The sequence below is a fragment of the Molothrus ater genome, chromosome 5 (assembly GCF_012460135.2).
Source record: "Molothrus ater isolate BHLD 08-10-18 breed brown headed cowbird chromosome 5, BPBGC_Mater_1.1, whole genome shotgun sequence".
Classification (NCBI taxonomy): domain Eukaryota; kingdom Metazoa; phylum Chordata; class Aves; order Passeriformes; family Icteridae; genus Molothrus; species Molothrus ater.
The window spans coordinates 14,405,474-14,432,741 of record NC_050482.2 but is presented as its reverse complement, the minus strand read 5'-3'; the positions used below and the strand labels follow the sequence as shown (position 1 = coordinate 14,432,741).

Genomic DNA, 27,268 nt, shown 5'->3' with positions numbered 1-27,268 from the left:
CCTGGTAATGATTCTGTGACTCTAAAAGAATTAGAGACACCACATAAAAGCACAGTACAGAGAGAGAGCATGGCTAGCCTGTGGGACATAGAGAAGGGCAGATATACCAGAGATAAAGACTTTGCTCCCTCATGCTGGTGCATCTGTCCCCCCCAGAATCTCTGTTGGAAGGTAAAGAGACACAACAGACAGTTCCCAATACATGTCTGTGTCTGCCAACTAAAGGATCAATGACTCAACTGAAAAACAGAATAGCTCTTCATTGGACACAATCCTCCCAAAAACAAGAGGACAACATGAAGCCCTGCCACTCCAGGTTCATTTAGTGCAGAACACAAAATAAAAACGTCAGCTAAAACCCTCCAAAAGTTATGATGCTAAACATTTGGTGTTAGAGAAGGTGCACGTGCACATCCCTGTTGGCTGGTAACAAATTGCTCCCATTAATGCAGCCAGCCCAGGGTTACATTATTGCTTTCCATTAAGTCACTTACTTACACTGTGCCCACCTGCACCACTGTGCAATTTCACAGCCCAGTCATTAAAGTGTGCTGGTTTTACCCTCAGGAAGGAAGGACAGTGGTAGTTTTAGCTTTGCAGTCATGAAACCAACAGCAGGAAGAAAAACAGAGAAGTTTCACAAAAAGAAGTATTTGTTAAAAATGGCAGACTGAGAAGTAAACACAGAGCTCCTGCTGGCACCACTTGTATGACAAATGCACTAAGAAACCCAGTGGTTGGGTGTGATTGCAACCAGTCTATAAATAGAGACAATTCCAATTGCTCATATAAATAATGCCTTTGCAAATGATCCCTCTGTCGTGTGTTTTGATTAAAGAGCCCTGCATGAGAAGTGTGAAATGAATAGAAATGCCCCTGAAATTTGCTTCCTCTCTTGCACAATACAACCACTTGCCACCTCAGCCTCCACCCAGCTGAGCACCTCCTTTCTCATTCAAATTGATGGGACATATTTAGTGCTTGTAAAAAATAAGGCCTAGTCTGGAATACAAAGGTCTAAAAATTCATTATAGAAAAGGCAACTTATGATCAGTCAATTATAACTTTTGGCGTAGAAGGTTTTTTTCTACTTAATCATTCAACCTTAATGCAAATCTTTTAATGATAAATTTTAAAGCCATTTCATCACATGCACAGTTCTTAAACTAAAAGTCACCCAGCATTGAAACTGATTTTCCTTCAGCTTTGAAAATGTCACAAATATTGAAAAGACTTCCTCCAACTCCAAATAAGAATGACATTATGGTCAGAGGTGAACCACAAAGTAGTACATCCTAAGAATTATTTGCCAGAAATATACGGATATGCCAGAATTATGGGTATTACTGGCACTTCTCAGTAATCAAAATTATATAAGTCCAGTTACCTAAAGAATCATAGAATCATTAAGGTTGGAAAAGACCTCTGTAGTATATGGTAGAGATAATTCATGCTATATATGTATAAAATGTTGTAGAATCCAAGCTATGTCTTTGACCACCCTGGCTGGGAGCAGAGTCTTATTTTTATTCAAGTAATTCCCAGAAACCGTTAAAATAATATCAAGTCTATTAATGTATGAATGAAAACTTCCCAGACCATGATTGCTGACTTCCCTGGAATGTCTAAGCCACTCAGGAGGACCTGCACCTGGGAAGATTGTATCTACCATACTCAAGCATGGGCACCACTCTGCTACATGTGAATGCAGGCTCTGCTGAAGTGTTCAGACAACCATCCAGACACCTGGGCTTACCTTTGTCTATTCCTGCACATGTATGGCCCCAGTTCTACATGTGAAGGGACACCAAGGAACATTTGGTCATCCCTGCCTCAGGCAGAATAAACTGTATATAAGCTAGCTGCATGAAGCAGTCGGGGTGAACCACTGGGGAGACGCTGGCACTTTGTCGGTCGGATTCAGGTTCACCCAGTGCCTGCACCCGGGGTTGACGCTGCCTTGGCTGTGGTGGGTTTTTTATCTCGAAATTCTATTTTCTTAACGATCTGATAAATCATTGCTAAGTTTTCTTATAAATTTGGTTTCCAATTTGATCATTTATAACACCTCCAGGATCATCAAGTCCAACCTTTGACCTAATACCACCATACCAACTAAACATATCAGTGTCCTACATCAATTCATTCTTTGAACACTTACAGGAACTCCATCACTTCCCTGGGCAGCCTCTTCCAATGCTTCGCCACTCTTTAGGTGAATCCATTTTTCCCAATATCCAATTATAACTCCCCTGGTGCAACTGAAGGTCATTTCTCCTCATCATTTGTTACCTGGGAGAATACACTGACCCACACCTGGCCACAGCCTCCTTTCAGGCAGTTGTAGAACCAGTAAGGTCTCCCCTGAGCTCCCTTTTCTCCAGGTTGAACACCCCCAGCTCCCTCAGCTGCTTCTTGCAGGGCTTGTGCTCCAGACCCTTCCCCAGCTGGGTTGCCCTTCTCTGGACTCCCTCCAGCACCTCCATGTCTTTGTTGTAGTGAGGGGCCCAAAACTGAACACTAGTGTGTCCTTGCCAGTGCCAAGTACAGGAGAAAAGAGTTTTTTAATGGAATAACAACATTCTGTACCTTGATAAATGTTACTTTTTTTTTGAGTGAAAAGTCAGCACACTCTTGAAAAATTTGCAATTCAAACCAAGTATTTCAAACAAGTGTCAGTGCACTATATCACAATTTCAATTGTTTCCCCCCCCCCAACTTGATCACCAAAATAAAAAAAAAAATATTAAAAAATCATTTGGGAAATCATCACCACAACAACTGAGAGAGAAAGCCAGTTGGCACCCCTGGGACTTGGTCTTCACAAGGTCTAATCAGAAAGAAAACATGTAAGAAACTCTACTTAGAAAGTCAGAATACATAAATTAATGACAGTATGTGACAAAATGGCTTATGGCTTTTAGGCAAGTATAGCAGATACCATTACTTAGTGGGTTGCATCTACTGTCATATTTTTTCCAAATTAATACTGTTTTTAACAAAATCATGAACATCATGTTCCACTAAAAGCATCTCTCTACACCAAGAGTTACACACTATATTTTGCTAGATTTACCTAATTTAAAAAGCTGGAAAACATAAACCATAAGGTTGTGTGCCATTCAATTAAGTGCTTTATATATAAATTTCTCAGGACAGCTTTTTGTTCTATGTTAGGTGACAGTAATATTCCATTGTTGTGGGGGCCAGAGCATCTACAGGAATTAAATTATCCCTGTTGCTTTGAACTTTAAATCTACAGTTTCTTGACCATTCCCCAGTCAAGTTCTGTGCAGAAGGTTTTAAGCAACTGGCTGCGGAGTCGGGTGAGAGGATACCATGAGCTGCAGATCACATCAGCAGGTACAGAGCGCTAGCATGGAGATATACATAGCTAACATCTGTGTCAGACTGCAGCAAAGCAGCCTCTAATAGCAGGCAGTCTTTGTCTCCTTTATGCAGCACAGCTTTTGTATCATCACATGTCTTAATCTTCCTTCCCTTTCAGGGCAGGTTTTCTGCAGAGATGGGAATGTGCACAGTGCAGGCAGTGAGGATGTCACACCCAACAAGCTCTGCTGCTGGGCACTTGGTGGTAGGCGTACCACAAAGGCTCTAAATCCCACTTAATTGTTCTTTTTGACTGCATCAAGCACAGGCTTCCTACTCCTCTCTTCCAGGCCCTTGCTAACCCAGTGTATCAGCTATTGTCACACTGTGTTGCTCCTGCCTCTGCTTTGCTTCTGTGGCAGCTGCGTGACCGCAGCTCTCCAACAGTATTTTAGTAATTTTTGCACGTGGACTGTGTTTCTTGAAATGACCCACAAGAACTGTACCTCTTTCCTTCCTCATTCTTGCAACAGACCAATTTCCTGGATGGCATATTAAAGAAGGAAACTGTGCAGGTCTAACAAGCCCCATACATATGAGGATGAGCTATGGGGCACTCCATACTTGTTCTTCTTACATGGTTTGACTTGCATAGCTAAGAAATTCAATTAACAAAATGTACAATCTTCACCTACATGCAATCACATATTCATGTCATCGGGCACTACTGAACCACAATGACAATTTAGATTCTCTGCTGTAATACTCACGAACAAACTGATCTCAGGAGCACACCTGAAGAAGATCTTTTAGATTAGGATCTCATCTTTTTCAGTGTAATTATGCCACACAGTAGGCGTAAGTATTTCTCCTTTTCCTTCTTAGCTATTTCGCATTTGAAACATTCCTTCGCACTAACCATGAGAAAATATGATTGATTCTATGATATGCCTAAATATCCTACAGAACAGTAGGTAAGCATTATATAGGGAGACATTTCTGCAATGATCTTTATAAATACATACACACACATTTTTGTCTGCTGTTGGCTGCTTTTTTTGACTCTTCTATTTGAGCCTAAATCTCGAAGTCGTGATGGCTGGCATTCCCCAGGAACTTATTCCCAAATGGACAGCATAAATGAGGCAGTTTTTTAAAATAAAGAATAAGATTAGTGCTTATCTTCTCAGTAAGGAAAATGCCTTAAAAAATTAAATTGTGTCCTACAAAACTATCCTTGATATTAGTATATTACTATGATGATATATTGCTATATGTAATATATTGCTGTGATGGGATAGACAAAAAAAATTAACAAAAGAGTAAATGTACTCAGCTCTGGACCAAAGAGAATAGGGGTGAAAGTAGTCCCAGATCAATGCTACCAAAAAAAAAAAAGTCTCTCCCTCTTGCTCACAGGCAAGGATATAAGAAACTTGAAAGGAATTATTATTTAGGACTTCTCCCTTTCAGTGTTCCAAGTCCCCAGCTCAGAGAGCACAGTTTTGCTAAAGTACTGCTTCAATCAGAAGCTGTATTTCCAAAACTCAGACTGTGATAGCAGGAGAGAAAAGGCTGACAAGTAGGCGTTGAATTTGTGCCTTAAAGATGCACTCATCACTTACTAGACTGCATGCAAAACAATGTTAAGGATATAAGCTCCCAATTTTGTTGCAGTGTGTAGATGATGTTCAGAGTGAAAGATGGTTTCAAAGACTGACTGAAGCTTTGAGTTTAGGCTGATGGGGGTTCCTCCTCTGTGACTGGTTATTTGAAAGTGAATCTCCAAATTTTCATTATTTTCTTGTGTATCTAGAGAGGAAAGAGTTAGTGTTTCCATGCAATCTCAGGTTTAACAAGAAAACTAAACAAGGCTTTAACATTTCCATTTAATATTTCCTCTGGCAAGTTCGTTTTTCTTTATTTTCTCAATGAATTCTCTTTCCTATTCTATGTAATAAATATATACAATTTTCCTCATGAATGAATTGTGGCATTGTAGCAAAGAAAAAATTGCAGCAATTTTTCATTCTGGCATGCTCATTATAATTCTTCACAATAATTGTGAAGACACCACAAATCAATCTTTTTCACTTTCACACAAAATTGTTATTAGAACAAGAAAAGGAATTATTCACCATAGCCCCTTAAGGATGCATTCACATTAATACAACAAATACTGTAATTCCATTTTGAACAACTTGCTATGTAAAACATGCCTTGTCTTACTCATCTTTTATCCTTCAGAATAAATCTTCTATAGCATGAAGGTCAAACCACATGAAGTCACAGATGGAATGGAATTGTTTTGGAAAACTGGTAAGCAGATACAACAGCGTACAGATTCATGCTCTATCAGTTACAGTGGAGGGAGCCTACCTCCCTAACCTAACACAAGTATGGAAGAACAATATAGCACAGCAACTAAAGAGGAGATCATCACAGATACAGATACTGAAATATTTTAGATAAAAAAGATCAGAACTATTAAATAATGACTATCAATATACACCTGCTCTAAATTTATTTTAAAATCCTTCCTCTTTCTTTCAGCAACATGGATACATTCTCATTCCAAAAAAACCTCCATTATTGTATTTGTTTCAAAATCATGAGTTTTGAGCATCCTGGTAAAAGCATTGGAAGATTATTAACTTCTCTGATTGTGTGTTATTTGGATCTCTGAGATTATCAATAATGAATGCAAACTCAGGTTAAAACAGAAAACAAAGTATGACTGTTGAGGTATAAGAATTTTGTGCTCCCACTGAGACTCTCCAAAGCAATGTGCCAGTCACTCATTTCTCTTCCCTGGGCTGGAGAGGACAACTGGAGGCAAAAAAAGGTAAAGATCATGGGTTGGGATTAGAGCAATTTACTGGAAACAGAAAAAAGATAAGGAAAGAACAGTAACAGCAACAATATTAATATTAATAACAAAAGTGTGCAAAAAAGAGGGAGTGAATCACATGTATAAAGTGCTCAGCATGAAGCTCAACTTTACTGCAGTTGCCCTGACCATTGCCTCTGTCTCAGAACTGGCATTATGCAACCACTCCCTCCGGTTCAGAACTGGTGTTATCCAACCATTGCCTCCAGCTCAGAACCGGCGTTATCCAACCACTCCCTCTGGCTCAGAACCAGCGTTATCCAACCATTGCCTCCTGCTCAGAACCGGCGTTATCCAACCACTCCCTCTGGCTCAGAACCGGCGTTATCCAACCATTGCCTCCGGCTCAGAACCGGCGTTATCCAACCACTCCCTCTGGCTCAGAACCGGCGTTATCCAACCATTGCCTCCAGCTTAGAACCGGCGTTATCCAACCATTGCCTCCTGCTCAGAACCGGCATTATCCAGCCACTCCCTCTGGCTCAGAACCGGCGTTATCCAACCATTGCCTCCTGCTCAGAACCAGCGTTATCCAACCATTGCCTCCTGCTCAGAACCAGCGTTATCCAACCATTGCCTCCGGCTCAGAACCGGCGTTATCCAACCATTGCCTCCTGCTCAGAACCGGCGTTATCCAACCATTGCCTCCTGCTCAGAACCAGCGTTATCCAACCATTGCCTCCTGCTCAGAACCAGCGTTATCCAACCATTGCCTCCGGCTCAGAACCGGCGTTATCCAACCATTGCCTCCGGCTCAGAACCGGCGTTATCCAACCATTGCCTCCTGCTCAGAACCAGCGTTATCCAACCATTGCCTCCTGCTCAGAACCAGCGTTATCCAACCATTGCCTCCGGCTCAGAACCGGCGTTATCCAACCATTGCCTCCTGCTCAGAACCGGCGTTATCCAACCATTGCCTCCTGCTCAGAACCGGCGTTATCCAACCATTGCCTCCTGCTCAGAACCGGCGTTATCCAACCACTGCCTCCAGCTTAGAACCGGCATTATCCAACCACTGCCTCCAGCTTAGAACCAGCATTATCCAACCACTCCCTCTGGCTCAGAACCGGCGTTATCCAACCACTCCCTCTGGCTCAGAACCGGCGTTATTCAACCACTGCCTCCAGCTTAGAACCAGCATTATCCAACCACTCCCTCCTGCTCAGAACCGGTGTTATCCAACCACTCCCTCTGGCTCAGAACCGGCGTTATCCAACTACTGCCTGCTGCTCAGAACCGGCGTTATCCGACCATTGCCTTTGTCTCAGAACCAGCATTATCCAACCATTGCCTCCAGCTCGGAACCGCCATTATCCAGCCACTCCCTCCAGGTTGGAACTGGCATTACCCGACCATTGCCTCCAGCTCAGAACCGGCATTATCCAACTGCTCCTTTCAGCTTGGAACCGGCATTATCCAAGCACTCCCTCCGGCTCAGAACCAGCATTATCCAAGCACTCCCTCTGGCTTGGAACTGGCATTATCCAAGCGCTCCCTCCAGCTCAGAACAGAACCACCACCACACTGCTGCCCCCCCCACACTCACTCACCCCGACCAGGCTCCAGCCCAGTCCTCAGCACAGTCCCAAACAGGACCACTCCCAAACAGTGCAACGGATGAGGCCACGCTGCTGGATGCAGGTAGGGCTGACGTACAAACACACTTTCCCATACCCATCTTATGTACCAGTTACATACAAAAATGAGATTAAAGGTATTGGTCAATCAATCTGACAAACTGATACCCTGCTAGGTTGTCTGAGCTCTTCCTCAAGCAGGCTGGGCAACAGTCCCTAAAGACAAACTTGATTCATATTTCAACACCAATCTGTGGTTTATGTTTCATATGTCTGAAACAAGACCAGCCCAAATAGCTGAAAAAACTGCAATGATTAATTTTATTGATACAAAACCATGCTCATAATGCTTTTCAAAGGTTATACTAAGAGAGCAGGAAAAACTACAATTTCCCATAAAGAGGGATACACAGTAATTTGTGAACTCAAAACACAACTCCCCTATTTTCCAAAGAAACAGTTGCTATCTAGCTTTACCAACTTGTACAATTTAAAAATGATTACTCTGCACATTTTATCAGTTTATAAATGCAGTCAAGAAATATGTGGTTGCAAAGACATCTAAACAAACACGGAAATACAGATGAAACTTCAATAAATCATCTAAACCATCTACCTAAATCATCTATGCAGTGCTGCAGTATGAATTAACACCTCTATTTCTTCAAGAAAAGGTGTTACCTTTCTTTAAAACTTCTGAGATAACACAATATTCCTGTGCAGTTTAGTCCATTGCTTTACTAAGTATTTAGTCTAAGAGTTTTCCTCAAGACAGTGTAAATATTTGTGTGTGTAAAAATTAGGCCAATCGTTATTTGTTTACTTCCTTCATTCCCTGCCACCTCCTTGGGACAAATATTGAGAGTCCTCTCTATAGCAACCTATCACAGAGCACAAGGCTTATCTACTTATTCCCAACATCTCTCTCTTCCCCCTTTCCTTGCCTTTTCTCCTTCCTTCCTCCATCACCTCAAACTTTGCCCTATAGTATGCATCTACAAAATCTTTCTTTTTTTATTAAGCCTCAAGAGTTATGACAAAAACAGCTTAAACACAGCTGTATCTAAAACCTGGCATCACATTGATTTGCAACAGTTTGCCTATTTCTGTAACTCAGCTTCATCAATGGCCTCTGAAAAATTCATATTCAACCTCTGCTCATCGTATATACATTAAAACACTTTGATACAACCTACTAGAATCTATGCTTCAAATTTTTGAGTTTTAAAAGAAGAACAAATGAAAGTTGAATGTGAACCACTTTAAAACCTCCTGAAGTAATGCAGATAGCCTAAATTTTGTTTTCTTTTGAACAAGAATACTACTGTCCAACTATACACTGTAGTATGGAAGAGTTTTTGTATACATGCAATGCAACTGAGAGAAGAAAAAGTTTCATGGGCAGAATCTGTCACTAGAACAGCCAAAAAAACTGAACCTGGAAGGAGACAGAAAAGCTTGCAAGCACACAGGCTCTTCTTCAGATCTGCATCAAAAGCAACAAATCTCAAGGTAACAACAAGACAGGAACGAACACTCTCCACTTGAACATCATGATGTTATTTATCAAACATTCTGAATGAAAACAGTGGTTAGCAGTGGAGGCAAATGTGCGTGTTCTTTAAGCATCACTAGGCCTATGTTAATACTTCACTTTTCTACAGGAACTTTCCTCAAATTTCCAGAAAGCATAAGAGGAAACAAGAGCAAATTAAACCCTAGTTTCTGTGACTGTCTCATTTGCAGAGGAAGTGCACAGCAAATAGTCTATGCAAGAAGAACTAAAGAAAGGAAGCTGGATCAATTAATTATGGATTGCATGGGAAACAGCCTTCATCACTAACTTTCCACAGAGCCAGAAGTGTTGTGGGGCAGATCACTGAGATCAGTTCTTCATTCCCAAGTGCCAGATTCAGCAGAGCCCTGCCAGCCTGGAGGGCCAAGCATGTCCTGGGGGCATCAGGCACAGCATTGGCAGCTGGGCAAGAGAGGGGATTGTCCTGCTCTGCCCTGCACTGGGGTGGCCTCCTCTGGAGTATTGGGGGCAGGTTTGAGTGTCTCAACACAATAAAGATCTAAAGCTATTATTCCAAAGGGGGGCTATGAAGATGGTGAAGGTCTGAAGGAGAAAGCCAAGGACTGTAGGAGGTCACTTGACTTACTGAGCCTGGAGGAGACTGAGGGGAGCCTTCACAGCTCTCTACAGCTTCCTAACAAGGGGAAGGGGAGGGGCAGCTACTGATCTCTTCATTCGGGTGACCACTAACAGGATCCAAAGGATCAGCATGGAGCTGTGCCAGGGAGGTTTAGGTTGGACATTAGGAAAACTTTCTTCACCCAGAGAGTGGTTGGGCACTGGAACAAGTGCCCCAGGGAAATGACCACAGCACCAGACGTGATGGAGTTCAAAAAGCATTTGGACAATGCTCTTGGCCACATGTGGTGACTCTTGGGGTGTCCTGTGCTGGGACAGGAGTTGTGATTTACTGCCAACTTAGGATATTCTATGACATATGTGCTTTAAGCAGGACCAGGGGCAGACTGAAGCACAGCATTCTCCCTGATCCAGTGGCTCTAAGATGCCTACAGCTCAGTGCACCACACCCTTATTGTTATTCAGCAAAGGATTTGAGTCTTACAGTGATGGTAATTGTAAGAAGGACCCTGACAAGGCACAATATGTTTTCTTTACTGTGCTCTGTTCATGCAGTGTAGATACAGTCTCAAATTCTGACAGCACTTTTTCTTCTGGTTTTCCTCACCATGACAATGGCAGCCTTAGTGCTTAACTGAGTTTTAGTACCAGATACCAGTGTATGTCAGCTGTGTCCTTGCTTCTCTCAGAAATGTGACATATTGGACATTTCAAATTTGGGATTAACTACACGAGTGTAATGAACAAAGGTGAATGCAACATCACTTGAATTAAGTTTGGGGAATATTCATCACTCAGAAAAAGCAGAACCAGTGATTCTTCTTGAAGAATTCTTCTGGAATTATTGGTTTATCAAAAAAGTTCTTCATTCTTTTTTCTTCTGTCACTTGATATGCTTCCACAACACTGCATCCTATCTGAGCATTTCAAAGGGAACTTTACAGTTATTTAATTCCCACCATTATTTTTGGTGCAACCCTAGCTTCTGCCTTACTCTATAAAAGGGAACAGCACTTCATTTCAGTATGCTGCCTTTCTCTGACAATTTTTAATATGCCACAGGAAAGTGGGTGCCAATCTTTTTAAGAAAAACTCAATATAGTTGAGTTGATTGAAAATCACAAGTGAAATATTGTTCCTAGGGACATTTTCTATTCTTGGCTAGAAATGTCGATTTGCTCTTCCTAAATACTAGTTTATATTTAACCATTTAATTTGATATCACCTATGCTCTTCCATAATTTCAGAAAGCAATTAGCCATTCTTTCACTAAAAGGACTCCTGTAGTCTAAACGCAGTAAAATTCACCATGTTACTTAAGTACATTGTCATGCTTCCTGCAGGAATTATTAAATTGAAAAGTAGCAGTGATATATATATATAAATGCTACTCTGGGCATGACTAATCCAGTCCACACAATGGTTCAGGATACTGCAGACCAAAACTCTCATTTTGTCACTTTCTTCCTAATGGCAACTTACAGAAAGACGAATAAATTGTTCTGGCAAACTTGCTCCCAGATTTCCCCCTGTATGACGCTGCACAGAGCCTCCCACATCCTGTCTGAAGGACAAAGGGGTGCCCTTCATGCTCCCCTTTTTTCCCACACCCAAGTCTCTTGATCGCCTCAACAGTTGTTTTCCTTTCTCTTCATCTTGGTGCCACCAGATTTGAAAATAAAAATAAGGATTAACTACTTGCAGCTGTCTCATTGTTCATTCTAGCTCTATAAAGTATTTTTAATCTCCTCTTCTTACTAAACTCCTCTTGTTAAGAGTGTGATATCTATTATTCTTTGTGCACAGCCTAGAACAATGGAGTGCATTATTAACCAGCCCATGAGTAGCTGTCACCAGCACTATAAGTGTATTTTATGTACAGAGCCCACATTGCATATATACACATACATATGAATAAACACACTTCAGAGATATCTAATTAGGGAGCTCAATAAATTTTAAGAACTGGAATTCCAGAACAGCTAATTTATCCTAGCTTATTTCTAGCTTATTTCTGTTTTTTTCCTCTACATACCAATGACAGTTCATTAATACATTCTCAGCATGTTAACAGGAACAGCTGTTAAATAATAAATGCTGGGCTGTATTATTTTCAGTAGGTGCTTCAGCAATTAAGCTCTGGGTGCCTAATTTCTAGCTCAGTTAGGAAAAATAACTATATCTTATGCAACCAAGCAAAATACTAGGCATTACCCAAAGAGTAACAGCAACATCAAAATAGCCATTGTAGAGAATTACTGTTCTCTGGGAGGAAATGTTGGAAACCCAATGCAAATCAACACGCCAGAACCTCCTGTATTTCTGCTTTATTTAAATCAATCCACCCTCAGGCAGCACAACTCCTAGATCTGTGCAAGAGAAGTAGAGAGAACCTATGGGCAGAGGCATGACAAAAGGCACCCAGAAGTCACACACTCCCAGAATCAGTCTGCAATATCATTAATCACATGCAACATGAAACCACATTCTAGAGCTAACTCTCCTAATATTCACCACTAGCTTGGGGAAATAGTCACCAGAAGAAAATCTTCAAAAGCAGTCAAGAATCTACAATATTGCACATTTCAAATTTTAAAATAGCTCTTAGCCAAACAGCCTAAAATTAGGAGAAGCTCATATTTGAGGAAAAAAAACCCTACATTTCATTTGGTCTGCCTACATAATACATATGGCATTTCCTAAACACGAGAATCAGCTTTGACTACAGAAGGCTGTTAAGCCACCAAGCATTAAAAAAAACCCCAAACCCAACAGCTACTATTTAGCTTTTCCCCTTGCAAGGTGTCTTGATTGCCTTAATCTACAGACAACTGTTCAATTAAAAACAAGGTAATTAAAAACATGGTCAGGACTGCAAACATCCCTGTGAAATGTTTATATTATCAGCATAGTTTATGTTTTTAATTTTATATTTTAACAATCAAGTTTCTTAAATGTACTGTACTTCTCGGACAGTCATTTATCATTTAAGAAGAAAAGTAAGAACCATCACCTTTTCACAGGCTTTCTTGTTTGAAAAAATAGTCATTTTAACTATTAAAGCTACCACTAACTTAATAAAATAGTACACATGGTGGACTGCAGCATTTCCTTGTTCTAGTCTGAAATGTATTCACATGATTTACATCTGATTTACTATACCACCTGACTCATTATTCTGAATAAGATAACTGTTCTATCTCTCACAACAAGACCAAAATACATGAAATATTAATTCCCCACAGAAATTATTTCCCCAATAATTGCACAAAAATTTCAGACTTATAGCATGCTTTTAGTTTCCTTTTAAAAATAAATGTTAATTTAATATTAAATAAACATTAAGAATAACTGATCGGGGGCTTTTTGTGTCCAAGTATTAGCTTTCCAAACAATCAAACTCTCTGAATGCAAAAGCTTATCACACATCTGTTAGAAGGACTGCATTCATTACTGTCAGCTATCAATCAGTCACAGTAGAACTCTCCTTAAAACATGAAATGTGATTTGCATAGAGCCCTGCTCACTGTTGCTGAGCACCAGTTAACAAATCATTCCCTTCATTTCAAGCTACAGTACCTCATGAAGCATTATCATAACTTAAAGCATCAGAATATTTGGAATTAATTACATTTTCTTGCTTTGTGCTACCTATGTGAAGGTGGTCAAGCACTGGCACATGTTGCCCAGACCAGCTGTGCATGTCCCATCCCTGGAAGTGTCCAAGGCCAGGCTGGACAGGGCTCTGAGGAACCTGGGATGGTGGAAGGTGTCCCTGCCCATGGCAGGGGGTTGGAGCTGGGTGATCTTTGAGGTTCCTTCCAACCCAAACCACTGTGTGATTCTATTATATGCTATGCACCAATCCTGCAAACCTCCTTTTTCCTCTGCAGTTCTCAGTAATCCCGAGGATTTTCACTACTATTTTTACATTGACAAGGGACTACCTGACTAAGGTTGTAACAATCAAAACTAGAAGTCTGGATAGAATTACTGCATTATGAAATACATTTATTTAAAATGACCTGAAGTTGAAAACAAAGAGCATTTTATACTGAATGTGGCATACTGAAAGACTAGGAGTAGCTCACATCTCCTGCTCTCTGGACTCTTTTGAATCAGCCATGAGTCCCATTACATTTCATGGTGACTTTTATGCCACATTTTCAGATTCATAGTACTTCAAACAAGTAAGATCCAGATTCTGGGGCTCACAATTCAGGGAAAAAAAGCCTTCAAAAATTAAGCCTGAAGGACATGACACAGCAGAACAATAAGGAAAGGCTAAGGATATTAACTTTTAATGATACATAATGTTGAGGACATGTAATGGAAATAAAGTAAGGAGTCCTCTGAGCCAGCAAGAACCAAGTTATCTTGAAGAATGCACAAACCAGCACCAGGCAAGGCAGGCGCACACCCAACACAACCACATAGCACCACCACAGGAATGGTGCTTCCAGCTCTGCACAGCACAACAACACAGCATGCACACAAACCAGCCTGGGTCTGGACAACACTGAGATTTCCAACACAGCTGAACATTTCTTCATGCATAGCTGATCACGAAATTGCAGTTTCAGGCTGTCTCTGGGGTAAGCAAGGTAACGCTGCTTACATTCAGATTACATTCAATTATTCAATTCTTGCTTTCAGCCTTCAGATCTGCTAGAACTGAAATTATTTTCTTTAAGTGGGGGGGGGGGGTTTAAAAAAAAGCTTAGGTTTTTAATAAATTCCACAGCAACAAGAAGGGCTCATGCAAGTTCCATGACCTGAAACCTTGGCTACATTTTTTAGTGAAGCAGGTAACAAACTAGAGGTTAGCCCAAGTCCAACATCTTTAAAGAACTTTGACAAATTTCATATTACATTTTACAGGACAATCATTGTCAGCATAGTGTTTCAGCCATTATGGAGATAAATGGAATTTCATTCAGCTTACCTGATGCACGTCTGGTGAATCGGTTTACCGCTGGAGCTGAAAGAAAACAACATTTTGATTATTTTTGTAGTACTCTAACTTGCTTCAAACATAACAATGTTATACTTCATTCCAAGTGGGACAACTACAAACACCAGACAAGCATTATTTTTGTATCTTTATAAGAACCCATTCGTATTCACTTTAACTTTTAAATAGCTTTGCAGAAGATGGTACATACTAACTAAAAAGCTTTCGAGACCATTTTCAGCTTTCTAGGAGTTACTGTTACTTACTGCTGTTCATGAGTGGATGTGAAACATTTAGATCTGCATCTCCATTATTTATGGAGCACACAGAAATCGGCATTTTGCAAACAATAATGCAAGCAGGGTATGTAAAAAAATTTACTTCATTTTTACAAAATATACCTATTGGAAATCAGGCACTAAAGATACTCCTATAGAGAAAAAGATTAATTGGTAATCCCATTAAAAGATCAACTTTTGCTTTGACTAACCTTTAAAACTCCTTAGGTAAGTCAATAACAATGCCAACCCCCACCAAAACCCCAGTGCAAATGTTCCATAGTGCCATCCTGGCACATCTCCAACTGCATGCTGCAAACATTTGTAATCAGACTCCTGTCTTGTTTCCAACTGGGAGAGACTGCAAAACACGACTTAAAACACATGGCTTTGCCTCTATTTCATTTCTAATTTACCAGCTCCTCCAAGAGTTACTAGAGATAAAATAGATAAATAGTTTTATGTTTTGCCTTCCAAATACAACCTTCAGACTTCTAATTAGTAAAAACCACTGGTCTTGAACTCTACTTTCATGTGATGTATTAACTGCTGGAATAAAGAGCAAGAAGAAAATCTGAATGACCTAATTTCAAATGTGGGCAGCAGCCACATTAAAAATGTATGCCCTTACAGTGCTTATTAATATTCAACCTTAAAAACTGCTCTTCGTATTTATACAGAACTGAAAAATGAAAAATATTAACCTTTTTATTTTAACCCACTAAATTTTACATGGGAGTTATGCATCATGTCGTGAACACCTAAGCCAAGAGAAAAAAATTACTGAGAAAAGAGAAGAGAACAGCCTGAGATGCAAACTGACTTCTTATTCCTTTGGGGACAAAAAGCCAGAGCAAAGCTACAATTTCTGAACCACAGTCACAGATGGTTTGTACAAGCGCATACAGGAGTGACAGGTCCAAGTGGCAAAAAAATACACTGGGAAACCCAACTACAGAGGTTTGGAGTGCTAGCCACAAGGAAGGAAACCTCTGGTTAATAAGCTGTTACAAACCCCAAACACATATATAGGTGAGCACAAGAGTAACATCACCAGCAAAGTTATTCTGAAACGTGAATTCTTATTCCCCTGAACAATTTTTCTTTAAATGAAAAGATAAAAAATGTAGACACGTTTTTATCAAAACAGACAGCATATTTTATGCAACTGCTGTTTTGTAATATGGGGGCTGTTTGATTCCTCAGAACTGTTTATTTTGTCACTACTGTGCTGGGCCAAATTCATTTCAGGACATCAGTCATGACTGTCACCATCAGATGGCTGAGTTGTTTCCTTAAGCAAGTAAATTTGCAGCAGGTCTCAGCAGATGTGTTCATATTAAAAAAAAATTGGAATCTGACATATTTCTAACAAGAAACCATAAAATAATGTTTTGCTCCCATTCAGAAGCTTTCCCCAAACTCAGGGAGGGTTTGGCTGTCAGCTCTGTATATAATCTGTAGATATGAAGATTTAACTCCTCTAGACAGCTACCTCAGCACATCAAAAAAAAAAAAAAAAAAAAAAGAGGAACATGTAGCACAAAACTAAGATAATTTGAAACAAATTACTGGGATTATCAAAGAAAAAGGTTCTATTTTGGCTACATAATTCTAAATTCACTCTTTTATTTGGCTACAAGAAGCTTACTTTTTTGTGCAACAGATTTTACAAATTATTTACTGTTAGGGAAAAAAAAATAGCAAGAATGTCAGAACCTTGATCAGCAATTATTTTTGAGCTTATGTGAATAATCAGTGTTTCAGCAGCAACCAGACAAAGCCTTCCTGCCCAGACTGGGATTTCATGGAGGTCATCCAAATGTGTTACTGGGAGATTTAAAAACAGAGCCCACAGTTCCTTGTTATGGAGCAAGTTGAACTACTCTCTATTTTTCTGGTTGCAAATCACAATATACTTCTGTTGTCCAGAAAGGTGGAAGCATTAGCATACAAGAAAGTCTCAGATAATAATCAGCCCCACAGGAATTTAGGTGTTTTCAGTACAAAGTAGATGAGTGGTCAACCAAGTCATGTCTGGCAGGGTAAGCATAGTAAGGTAGGCAAAAGAAAGTCTAAGATGCATTTTTCTTGAGGCATAAAACAAACACTAAATTATCTTTCAAACATGTCAGAAGAGGAAAGTCTTGTCTCAGAAACAAATGGATAAATCAATGGCAGAAATATTCAATGAGGGATATTAAATGCTCCTCCTGGAGCCACACAGCATCAGGAACAGCAGAGAAGTTCCCAGGGAAGAAACACTACTTCTTCTGCCTGTGATTACCACCTTCCCTGGATATCTGTTTTTAGCCACCATCCTTCCTGAGATCTGAGTTAGGCTGACTCTTAGGTTTGGACTGAGATGACTGTCCTGATTCACACAGCTCAAGTGGAAGTGGTACCCAGAGAGACAGGGATGCCAGGAGACAGCCTTGGCCTCCAGGCTGAATTACGAGGGCAGCTTTGAAATCCCCCTCACAGGACACAGGAATACTGTACCTAAATCCACAGGAGCAAGCCCTGAGCTCCACACCCCTAGGAGTGGTGCTTAGGCATTGTGATTTCCACCCTGCTTCCCAACACTCTGCTCTCCTCTCTCCTCCCGGCCATGGGCACACACAGGTTCTCAGGACTCTCAGAGCAGGCACAGCAGAGAGCAGCTGGCTCTGTGCTCTGCAGGCTGCCCAAGGGCTGCTCCCCACAGTGTGAAACCCAGGCAGCCTTGTGGGAGGGTCCCCCCATCCCAGATACCCGGCCAGATGCAGCAGTGCTGACACAGGCAGCAGCTCACAGCTCTGGCTTTCCAGCAGGAGCAAACGTGGGAAGGGAATGAGGCAATGCCCACGTGGCTACTGAAGGTAACTCCACAGCAAAAATATACTTATTCCTAAAGGTTAGAGTCACACTGTGCTGAGGGTTGGTTGTTCAAAATGATTCAATTCAAACTACTTGCTAGAAAAACAACTCAGTAACTCAAGTGCCACAAACCTGTGCAAATACAGAAGTAACAAAACTCATGGATTGCAAAATTTTACCCTTGCAAAAGGCAGGATTTTTCCCAATAAAAGGCATATACAGACATACAGATAAATTTAGAATATGTCCAGTGACATTTAATATTTTTTACAGTATCAGAAAGAGTGCTGCATCACAACAAATAATGTACAGCTGTGCACAGAGAATAATCTTGTTTACAAGCATGATGACACTCCAATCTGTGTCAATGACTGTGACTCTTCATGTTCTACTTTGTTTCAACCAAAATCTATTACAAACTTCACAGGGGAAAATTATCAGGGTGTGGGGTGGGCATGTATGAGAGAGAAATGACAAAGGTCTGTATCCTGATAGGTTTTGATTAAATTACCATTCAAAAGTGCACAAACCTATGAGACATATTCCAGTAGTTTGATTCTTAGCACTACATAAGAGAGAATTCCACAATCTGCCACTTGTTAGCAACTGAAATTCATGTTTGAAAATCCTTGCCCGGAGAACTGTATGGAAGTACAGCTTCTAAAGTATTTTGGCACTACAGGTCAAGCAAGTAAATATAAATAATTGGTAAATGATCAAGAGCAGCATAACTTTGTAAGCAGATGAGGAAATGGGAGTCTGTGGAGTGGTTTGTAGAGAATCAAGCCTAAGAAGATAATGCTGTGAAAGGATCCTAACTGGGCATCCTCTAGATGGTTAACCTGTTCTGATAGCCTGAGCTGGCTCTTTTTGCAAACTCACAATTTAAATGTTTTTGCTTCAGAAACTGCCAGAGATTCTTGTGCCATTAATGTCACCTGGAATAAGAAGCTGAAGACATCACAGACTTTAGATATGCAGTCTTCCTAAAAGTCAGGGACTGTTAAGCCTGGGATTCAAGAAGAGGCTGCGCCTATCAGGGGCTGATAAGGACATGCCTGAGCACTCTCTGACAGCCAGAGCTGTGACCTGGTGCTTCCTGCAGGTCTGCAAACCACAGCAAAGACATCCCCAGGTGTGGGAACCCTGCAGCGCCCAAGCCAGGGTGAGCACACCCCGCTCCCTGCAGCTGCCAGGGGGACAGAGGCCAACAGGACACTGCTCACTCTCCTGCCACACTTAGAGCAGCTCAAGGTGATGCTCTTCTAGAGAAAAACACACAAAGCCAAAATGCCTGCTCACAGTGACAAAGGCTGGCAGGGGATTAATGATTAATCTTCAGTGTCAGTAAAAATTAGAACACTTTCCACAAGCTTCACTTTGAATTAGACACTGCAATTTCTTCATATGGCAAAGGACTAAACTCCCTTAAAAAAAAAAAAAAAAAGAAAAACAAATAAATAAAAAACCCCCTCAAAAATTAAACTAAGCTATTACATGTTTAAAATATTCAATTTAGCACCCCATAGCCCCCCAGACCCCATCCTTACTTATAAAGCAGGAATACTGCTCATGTAGCTTAATGGACAGACAAAGAGAAACATCCACACCATAATGTGTCTTCCTTGTGTGGAAAGTGCAAATGCCCCAGGTGAGCTTAGGAAACAAATGTCATATCCAAATAATTCATTTTTTCCTATTCTATTGAGGGCAAAACTGTGATAAAGCTCTCAAGGACACCACTTAGGTCAGTGGGTCAAACCTAGCCCAGATTTGGACAACAGGCTGAGAACCTGCTCTCAACACACTGATTTTATTCCATTTATTCTGATTTTATTCCATTTAACTCTCCTGTTATTCTTGATTTACCTATGGTCCTTTCATCATATATCTGAAAATCCCAGGCTAAATTTTAACTGATGAGGATCATGGCCAGTATATGTTCCACCTTTTCAGTTCCAAGCTTACCTATTTCTCAAAGGTCTCAACTTTGAGAAAATTTTGAATTATGCTTATTGCAATATTATGCTAACTTATATTCACTTGTCTTCTTTCACAACAGATAATATAGAATAATAATTAGATATAAATAATAGTAAATAATAATTAGAATGATTAGATATAAATAATAATAAATAATAATTAGAATGACCTAATCAGAACAAAGGCAAATCAAATCTAAATGAATGCCTCTCTAAAATACATGCTTTAGTCAGATTCATGTTTTTATGTCCCAAATGGAGGAAATAGAGTTAACTCCCCATTACCCAGTGATAGGCTGGGATACCAGAGATAATAACTGTAATTTGGAGCCCTTCTAATCTCCCTCCATCACAGGAAACTTTCATTTTAGCTCAGGATTAATCCAGGTAGAATGATTGTTTCAGAGGCTGAGACCAACATAAGACAATACAGTTATGTTAATGCACCTTCACACTGATAAGACCTCACAAAATCTCAAGGAAAGCACGACAAACTCACTGACAGTTTGAAGAAATGACTCTGACAAAGAAGTTGCCAGGTCTATGGAGAATGGTTCTTGTCTTTTCTCTGTGAAAGGCTATGACAACTGTGAGGCATGAGAAGAAGGGATGAGCACAGCAAATACACAGCTATTATCTGGAAGACAAACAGTCCTGGCAGTACAGTAGTTAGAGCACAGCTTTCAAAATATTTGTATTTCAATCTGGAAATTTAACAGCAATGGTAATATTCAACGATGAAATACATGAGTTATGTTTTATTATTTCCCTCACCAAATAAATCAGTCTCAGAAGAGGATTTTTTTAATTATTAAAAACAAAATGGAAAAACAGCAGCACATAGGTTTGGCCTTTACACAAAGAGAAAAGGTAAATCACAGCCACAGGTGCTTCCTGTATGTACCAGTCAGCCAAAGAACCTGACAGGTTAGACAGCAACACTGCCACCAAACTTCCCAATATACAAATCTTAACATCTCAAGAATGTCTGAAGCCCACTCCAAAACTCTGATTAACCTTGGTGAAGAATTCCCACAGTTCCTAAAAGGGCAGGACCTGCACACAGAGGGATCTGGCTCCATGCAAAGAAAGGTGTGCTGCTGGAAGGCACTGCAAGAACACACTTCAGGAAGAAAGGGCTCCCTAAGGAGCTGAGTCTGCTCTGTAGCCAGGGAGACAGAGTGCACACAGACAGGTGCACTCCCATACAGAGCAGAATGCAGGCAGTGAGGCATGAAGGTATCACAGGCTTTCAGTGAATCCTGTAGGCTGACTGAGAAGCCAAAGATGAGGGAGAAACAACACTACTATAGTGGTAGCATTTATGTGCTACTGGGAGAAAAAGAGAGAGGGAATTATTTGCCTGTTGCAAGAAAAGTAGATGTTGGCAAGAAAAAATGGCTTAATCTCATAGAATGCCTTAAATTTTTTTTTTCATTAAAAATGACATTTAGAGATTTTAAAACCATCTGTACCAAAACAAATACATACATAATTATTGCTGTCTTTGCAGACATCAATACATCTATAAAAGGATTAAAATACACAGAAACCAGAGTATCTCACTGTATGTATCTACTGAGGTACAACTGACTAGCCTGTAGTTCCCCATGTCTTCCTTTTTTTCCCATTTTTAGAAAAGGGGCTTATGTTTTCCCTTTTGCAGTCAGTGAAACTTCACTGACTGCCATGACTTCTCAAATTTGATGGACAGCAGCCTAGCCACTTCCTTGGACAGTTCCCTTGGAGTCCATGGATGCATCTCATCAGGTCCCACCACCCTGTGCACATTCAGGTTCCTCAGAATATATTGAACCTGACCTCCTACAGCAAATGGTTCCTCATTCTCCCAGTCCCTTCGGGGACTTGAAGTCTTCTGCAACTTGGGTGCTGTGGCTGGAGCATTTGCCAGCAAAGGATGAAGCAATTTTACTGCTCTGTACATGGAGAAAACAAGGTCCATAACAATTTTATTGTCATGGACCTTGTCCTTCTTCATATACAGATAATCATGTCTCCTATTTCCTTCTGGAGAAGGCCCACATTTTCCCTGGTCTTATTTTTATCATGAACATATCACAGACAGAAGCTTTCCTTGATGGCCTTGACATCCCTGATCAGACTTCTTTCAGGGCTTTAGCTTTCCTAACCTAACTCCTGGCTGCTCAGACAATCTCTCTGTATTCTTCTCAGGCTACCTGTCCTTGCTTCCACCTGCTGTAGGCTTCTTTTTTGTGTTTGAGTTTGTCCAGGAGCTCTTTTCTTCATCCATAGAGGCCTCCTAGCAGTTTTACCCAATTTCCTCTTTGTTAGGATGCATCACCCCTCAGCTTGGAGGAGGTAATTCTTGAATATTGACCACCTTTCTCAGGCTCCTCTTCCCTCCAGGACTTTCTCCCAGGGCACTCTATCAATCAAATCCCCAAAAAGGCCAAAATCTGCTCTGCTAAAGTCCAGGGTATTGAGCTTGCAGTGCACCCTAATCACCACCCTGAGGATCTCAAACTCCACCACTTCATGGTCACTGCAGCCCAGTGGCAGGGAGAAAGACGAGCAGGACTCCATGGATATCAGAGGCTAATTAATTACTCTATTATACTATGTTATTCTACATTATATTACATTAAACTGAATCTGCACAACGACCCAACTGCACTCAACTCAACTGCACAAAATCTCATGACTGTCAGCCAACAGTCCCGACACACACACCTGGATTCAATTGGTCAATGAATCAAACACTCACACCAGAATCCAATTACCAATTCCCTTCAGGTAAACAATCTTCCACAATGCATTCCACTTGTGAACAAGAGGAGCAGAAATTGAGATGAGAATGGTTTTGATCATTCTTTTCTCTGCTTCTCTCAGGTTCAGAGACTGTGAATCCCACACACCAGGAGTTCTGAATGTGAGGACACCCACAGAGGACCTCATGTGGTTCCTGGCCTGGCAGCTGTAGCAGACCCCACTGCAACGTCCCCTGTCCCTGCCCTCCCTTTAATCCTGACCCACAGGCTCTCTCCTCTTTCCCCAGACTTTGCTCCATGCCCTCCAGCTGGTCACTGGCACGAGGGCAGCACCCTCCCCTCATCTCTGCTGCCTGTCCTTCCCAAAGAGCCCTGTCCCTCCATTGCAGCCATCCCAGGACACGAGAGCACAGCCCTGCAGGGGTGGGCACGTCTCTGCCTCCTCCTGCTGATCCCCTGTGCTGTGTGTGCCTGCACAGGGGCAGTGAGGCTGCGGCCCCAGTGAAACCAACTCTCCCTGGAGTTACTCTACAACTTGTTTATTTAACCTGTCAGAACACAGAACCTTGAAAGTGATGTAAATAAGTCTCTCCTACTCATACCAGCTAAAGAGATTTCAGCTTTTATGAATAATTGATGCTGTATGTAATTACAAACACTGAAAATAAAAAAATTAAATGGCTGCCTGATATGTTAGACCAATGACCCAACACAGTGAAATGGGCTGTCACAGCTCCTAATTGGGAATCAAATGCTGATTTTTCGCACCCAAACAGCTTGATCAAGATTTTAGGCTTTTTTTTTAATTTTAGTTTTACATCTATTCTTTCAGATTAGTGTCCCATGTTAAAGCAACAAAGTGAAGATATTGATGAGTTTTCCTATCTTAAATATGTATCCTATTACTTAGCATGTTTGCCCTTAGAAATTCATCCTCATTATTGCTTGTGACCAGTACACTTGGTCATTATCTGATTAAAAGTAATCAGTGATCTAGATAAGAGGAAACAAATATATAAAATTTACAGCAATAATTCTAATCTTGTGTAATACCACAGGGTAAAAAAGTTAATTTGTGTTGGAATGTGTCTATGTAGAAGCAGAAGATGTGTACATGTGTGGAAATCTTGGTTTGGAGCACTTGCTGCCCTCAGCCCTGGATTACTCAGGATATATGATGAAAAGTAGTAGTGTCAGAGACAACACCTTTTGTGAAAAATGTGTATTTTATGATTGGCTTTTTGCAAATATTAAAAGGAATATTATATGTGTTGTGTTAGAAAGTAACGCTGTATTAATTCTCTTAAGTAGTGTGTTAAATATAGTTTTAGGTTATAACAAAATGTTAAAATAGAAACCATGCTATGTAAGATACTTTTTTTTTTCTAAAGAAAGGACTTGCACTGAGATAGCAGCCACAGGACACCTAAATCTTTCAGAGAAAGGGAATTTATTGCCCCATTATCAGAAGAAATGAACTTCTTCCCACCTCACTCAGCCATGAAGACACCATGAGGATTAAGAGGAAGAAGTTGACACAGATCAGACAGAATCTTGTGTTTGAATGGAATTTATGCATCATGTATGAGGTGTATGAATATGCAACAGGTTAGTGGTTTTAAGGGTCAATCCTCTGTTAATGGTGTCCTTTTTCAGGCTGTGCTGCCCAGAATAAGGTACCTGGACGTCCATAACTCTTTGTCTTTATTGTCACATATTGTCCTAATCCAAATTGTCCAAATTATTATTACTCTAATTGTATTACTATTTTTATAACCATTTCATTACTATTAAACTTTTAAAATTTTAAAAACAAGTGATTGGCATTTTTCACACCTTTTGAAAGGAAAACTGAGCCTAAAAGTACCAATGGAATAAATGTATGAGGGAGGTCAATCTTCCTGGGCCATGCCCTGGGTACAAAACCCCAGTCCTTGCCCAGGGACAAGACCCAAGACCTGCAGCCCTGCTTCAGCAGGGGGTCACCTCCTAGAGATTCTGTTTTTATTTCCGCCCTAGCAGAGTGGGTTGGGCTTTTTTTGTTTGTTAGGTTGGGGTTTTTTAACACGATCACTACACCCAACATCACTGCTTTGCTAATGTATTACCATCTCCAAGGGATATTCTGCTACAGGCAGAGCACAGCTTACAACTGCTACCAAACAATCTGACACAAAACATCAGTAATGCTTACCTTCTTACCATCTCTAAATGGCTTCTTGTCACTTGAAATTTCACAAGCTATTTTAAGAATACTGTGGTTATTTGCTTTCTAACACTGCTGCATAGGCATTTACCTCCATTTCATGTTCTTTTCTGCTTTCTAATTTTGCTGCCTGGAGCACGTATACCAATGTATACACAAGAAAAACTGGTCATTCTGCCAAAGCTCTACAGCAATCCCCAGATCAGCTGGGATCCTGTAAAGGATCAAATTGGCATAATTGCTTCAGGTTCAGCATCTCATGAAATAAAAAATCTGTACCTGTCCTTGAAACAATATTTCTGTCAAACTGAAAACTAGAGCACTGAAGATTTTACATGAATGACTTGTTCTCCTGATTTCCTTCTCTTAGCCATTACATAACAGTGCTTTAGGTCCTTTGTTGGGGGGGAGGGTTGGTTTGTTTGATTGGTTTATTTTTTACAAAATTTTGGCCTGTCTTTGTCTCTTGACAAGATATATTTATTACAAAAGGAATAACACTCCAATCTCACTGGTGGAAGTGGGCTGGAGAAGATGTCAGTATTCTTCTCTGAAGGAGTGCACTTTTGTGTAGAGTTTATAATTATCTCATCTATTTTATATCATTTGACAATGGTGAACATAATTGCATTCTCCCATACACATTCATACTACCCATGTTTAATCTAAAGCCTCAAAGGTTTTGAGACTCAGGTTTTCCTACTATTTTTCATGTTTTCGTCACTTTGCTATCAGGTTACTACAACAAATCCTATATGGGCAAACACCATTAAAACTTTCCAAAGCAAACATTTTATACAAAGACTCTGCTTGCTTCCAAGGACTGCCTTGGCAGAAATGTGTGGTACAAAATACCTTGATGAAGAAGTATTGAATATGTATAATCTGCAATCTGCATTGCCTGCTTATTCACTTCCTGGTGAAATCTAAGATTTTGGATTTGATGCATATTTAAAGTTTGCATATTTAAGAACAGTACGTACTTAAAGGGAGTTTCTCTTGCATACATGATAATGAATTCTCAGCTATTCAGTTCTAAAATAGACAATTTTGTTAGCTTTCAGATAATGAGGCAAAGCACATTTTCCACATTTGGTTTTGGAGACAGGCTGAGATGTACCTCATCAGAAAGCACAGTGACTGTAAAGAAAAAAAGATTTAAAAGCCCAAACCCCAAGAGTTATTGCTTTAATATAATAAGAAGAATGGCTGTTTCAGAAAATAAATTTGAAGAAAACCCTAACCAAACAAAATAAATATAAGCACAGCCAAAAAGAGAAGCTCTTAAGAAATATCTTGTCCTCACTCCTACCACATAGAAGCAGCTTGTGGGTGATACTGATGGCAGGATAGTGCTTCCTTGAGTCCAGCATGCTGACTAACAAAACACCTAACAGTCCACAGGCAGAACCTACCACCCATTTCCTACTCAGAGGTTCCACTGGTTAGACTACAAATAACATAATTCCCACTTTAGACAAACTGTCCATGTCTGGCAGCCAACCAAAGCAGTTAGTGAAACACCAAAACGAGCAAGTCCCAGTATCCTGACACCAGCTAGGAACACACCTGCTGAAGTCACTTAACTTGGTGGCTGACACCTTCTCCAAGATCAGATCCCACAGGTCTGACTGTGGCTTCTGAGAACACGTTTGGGATATTTCTGGGGTTATTTTTTTTGTTTGTTTCTAGTTAATGCCTGTACTCTTAGGCTACAGACCTGGGCAGCACCAGCAATAAAAGCCTGGGCTACAAAAAATAGTGTAGAGATCTCAGAGTTTGAGTCAAAGGTAGAAGAGAGAGGAGGGGAGAGAAAAGAAAATCCAAAATATTCCACTGTTCTCTTCCCATATACATGCAGTGCTAAATTACTGCAAGCAGCTACTGGGGATGGCAGTGAAGCTGCTGGCCAAAGCACCCTCTGTGATTTGGCCTTTACAGCTCTCAGGGGGAAGTCAGTGAAGCACAGCTGGTGCTGGCAGCTGCACTCACTTCAGCACAGGCCTTGGATACCTTGGATACCATGGCAGTATCTGCTCTCATCTGCCCCTGCACATGTGTGGGACAACAGGAGTTGAAGGAGGTGGTGAGATACAGATTCAACTTGAATAATACAAGCATCTACCTCCCTTTCCAACAGTCAGAACCACCATCCTCATCCACAAGACCACTGATGATGCCCTAATTATAGAGACCCCAAGTGTGTTTCAGGTTGACTTCAATGAATGTCTGTATGAGCCATGGAAAGGCAAAGAGAAATTCACCAAAAATCCCTGGTGACAGTGAT

General features: G+C 40.6%; 1 protein-coding gene across 1 annotated transcript in view; it reads right to left on the bottom strand.

Moving 5' to 3' along the window:
• The window catches only part of PRKAR2B (protein kinase cAMP-dependent type II regulatory subunit beta), a 77,156-nt gene that overhangs the window by 31,981 nt on the left and 17,907 nt on the right, over positions 1-27,268 (bottom strand). The window contains exon 2 of the mRNA XM_036400846.2: positions 14,898-14,933. Within this exon, the coding sequence (XP_036256739.1) occupies positions 14,898-14,933 (36 nt within the window). The remainder of the gene's footprint in view (positions 1-14,897; positions 14,934-27,268) is intronic.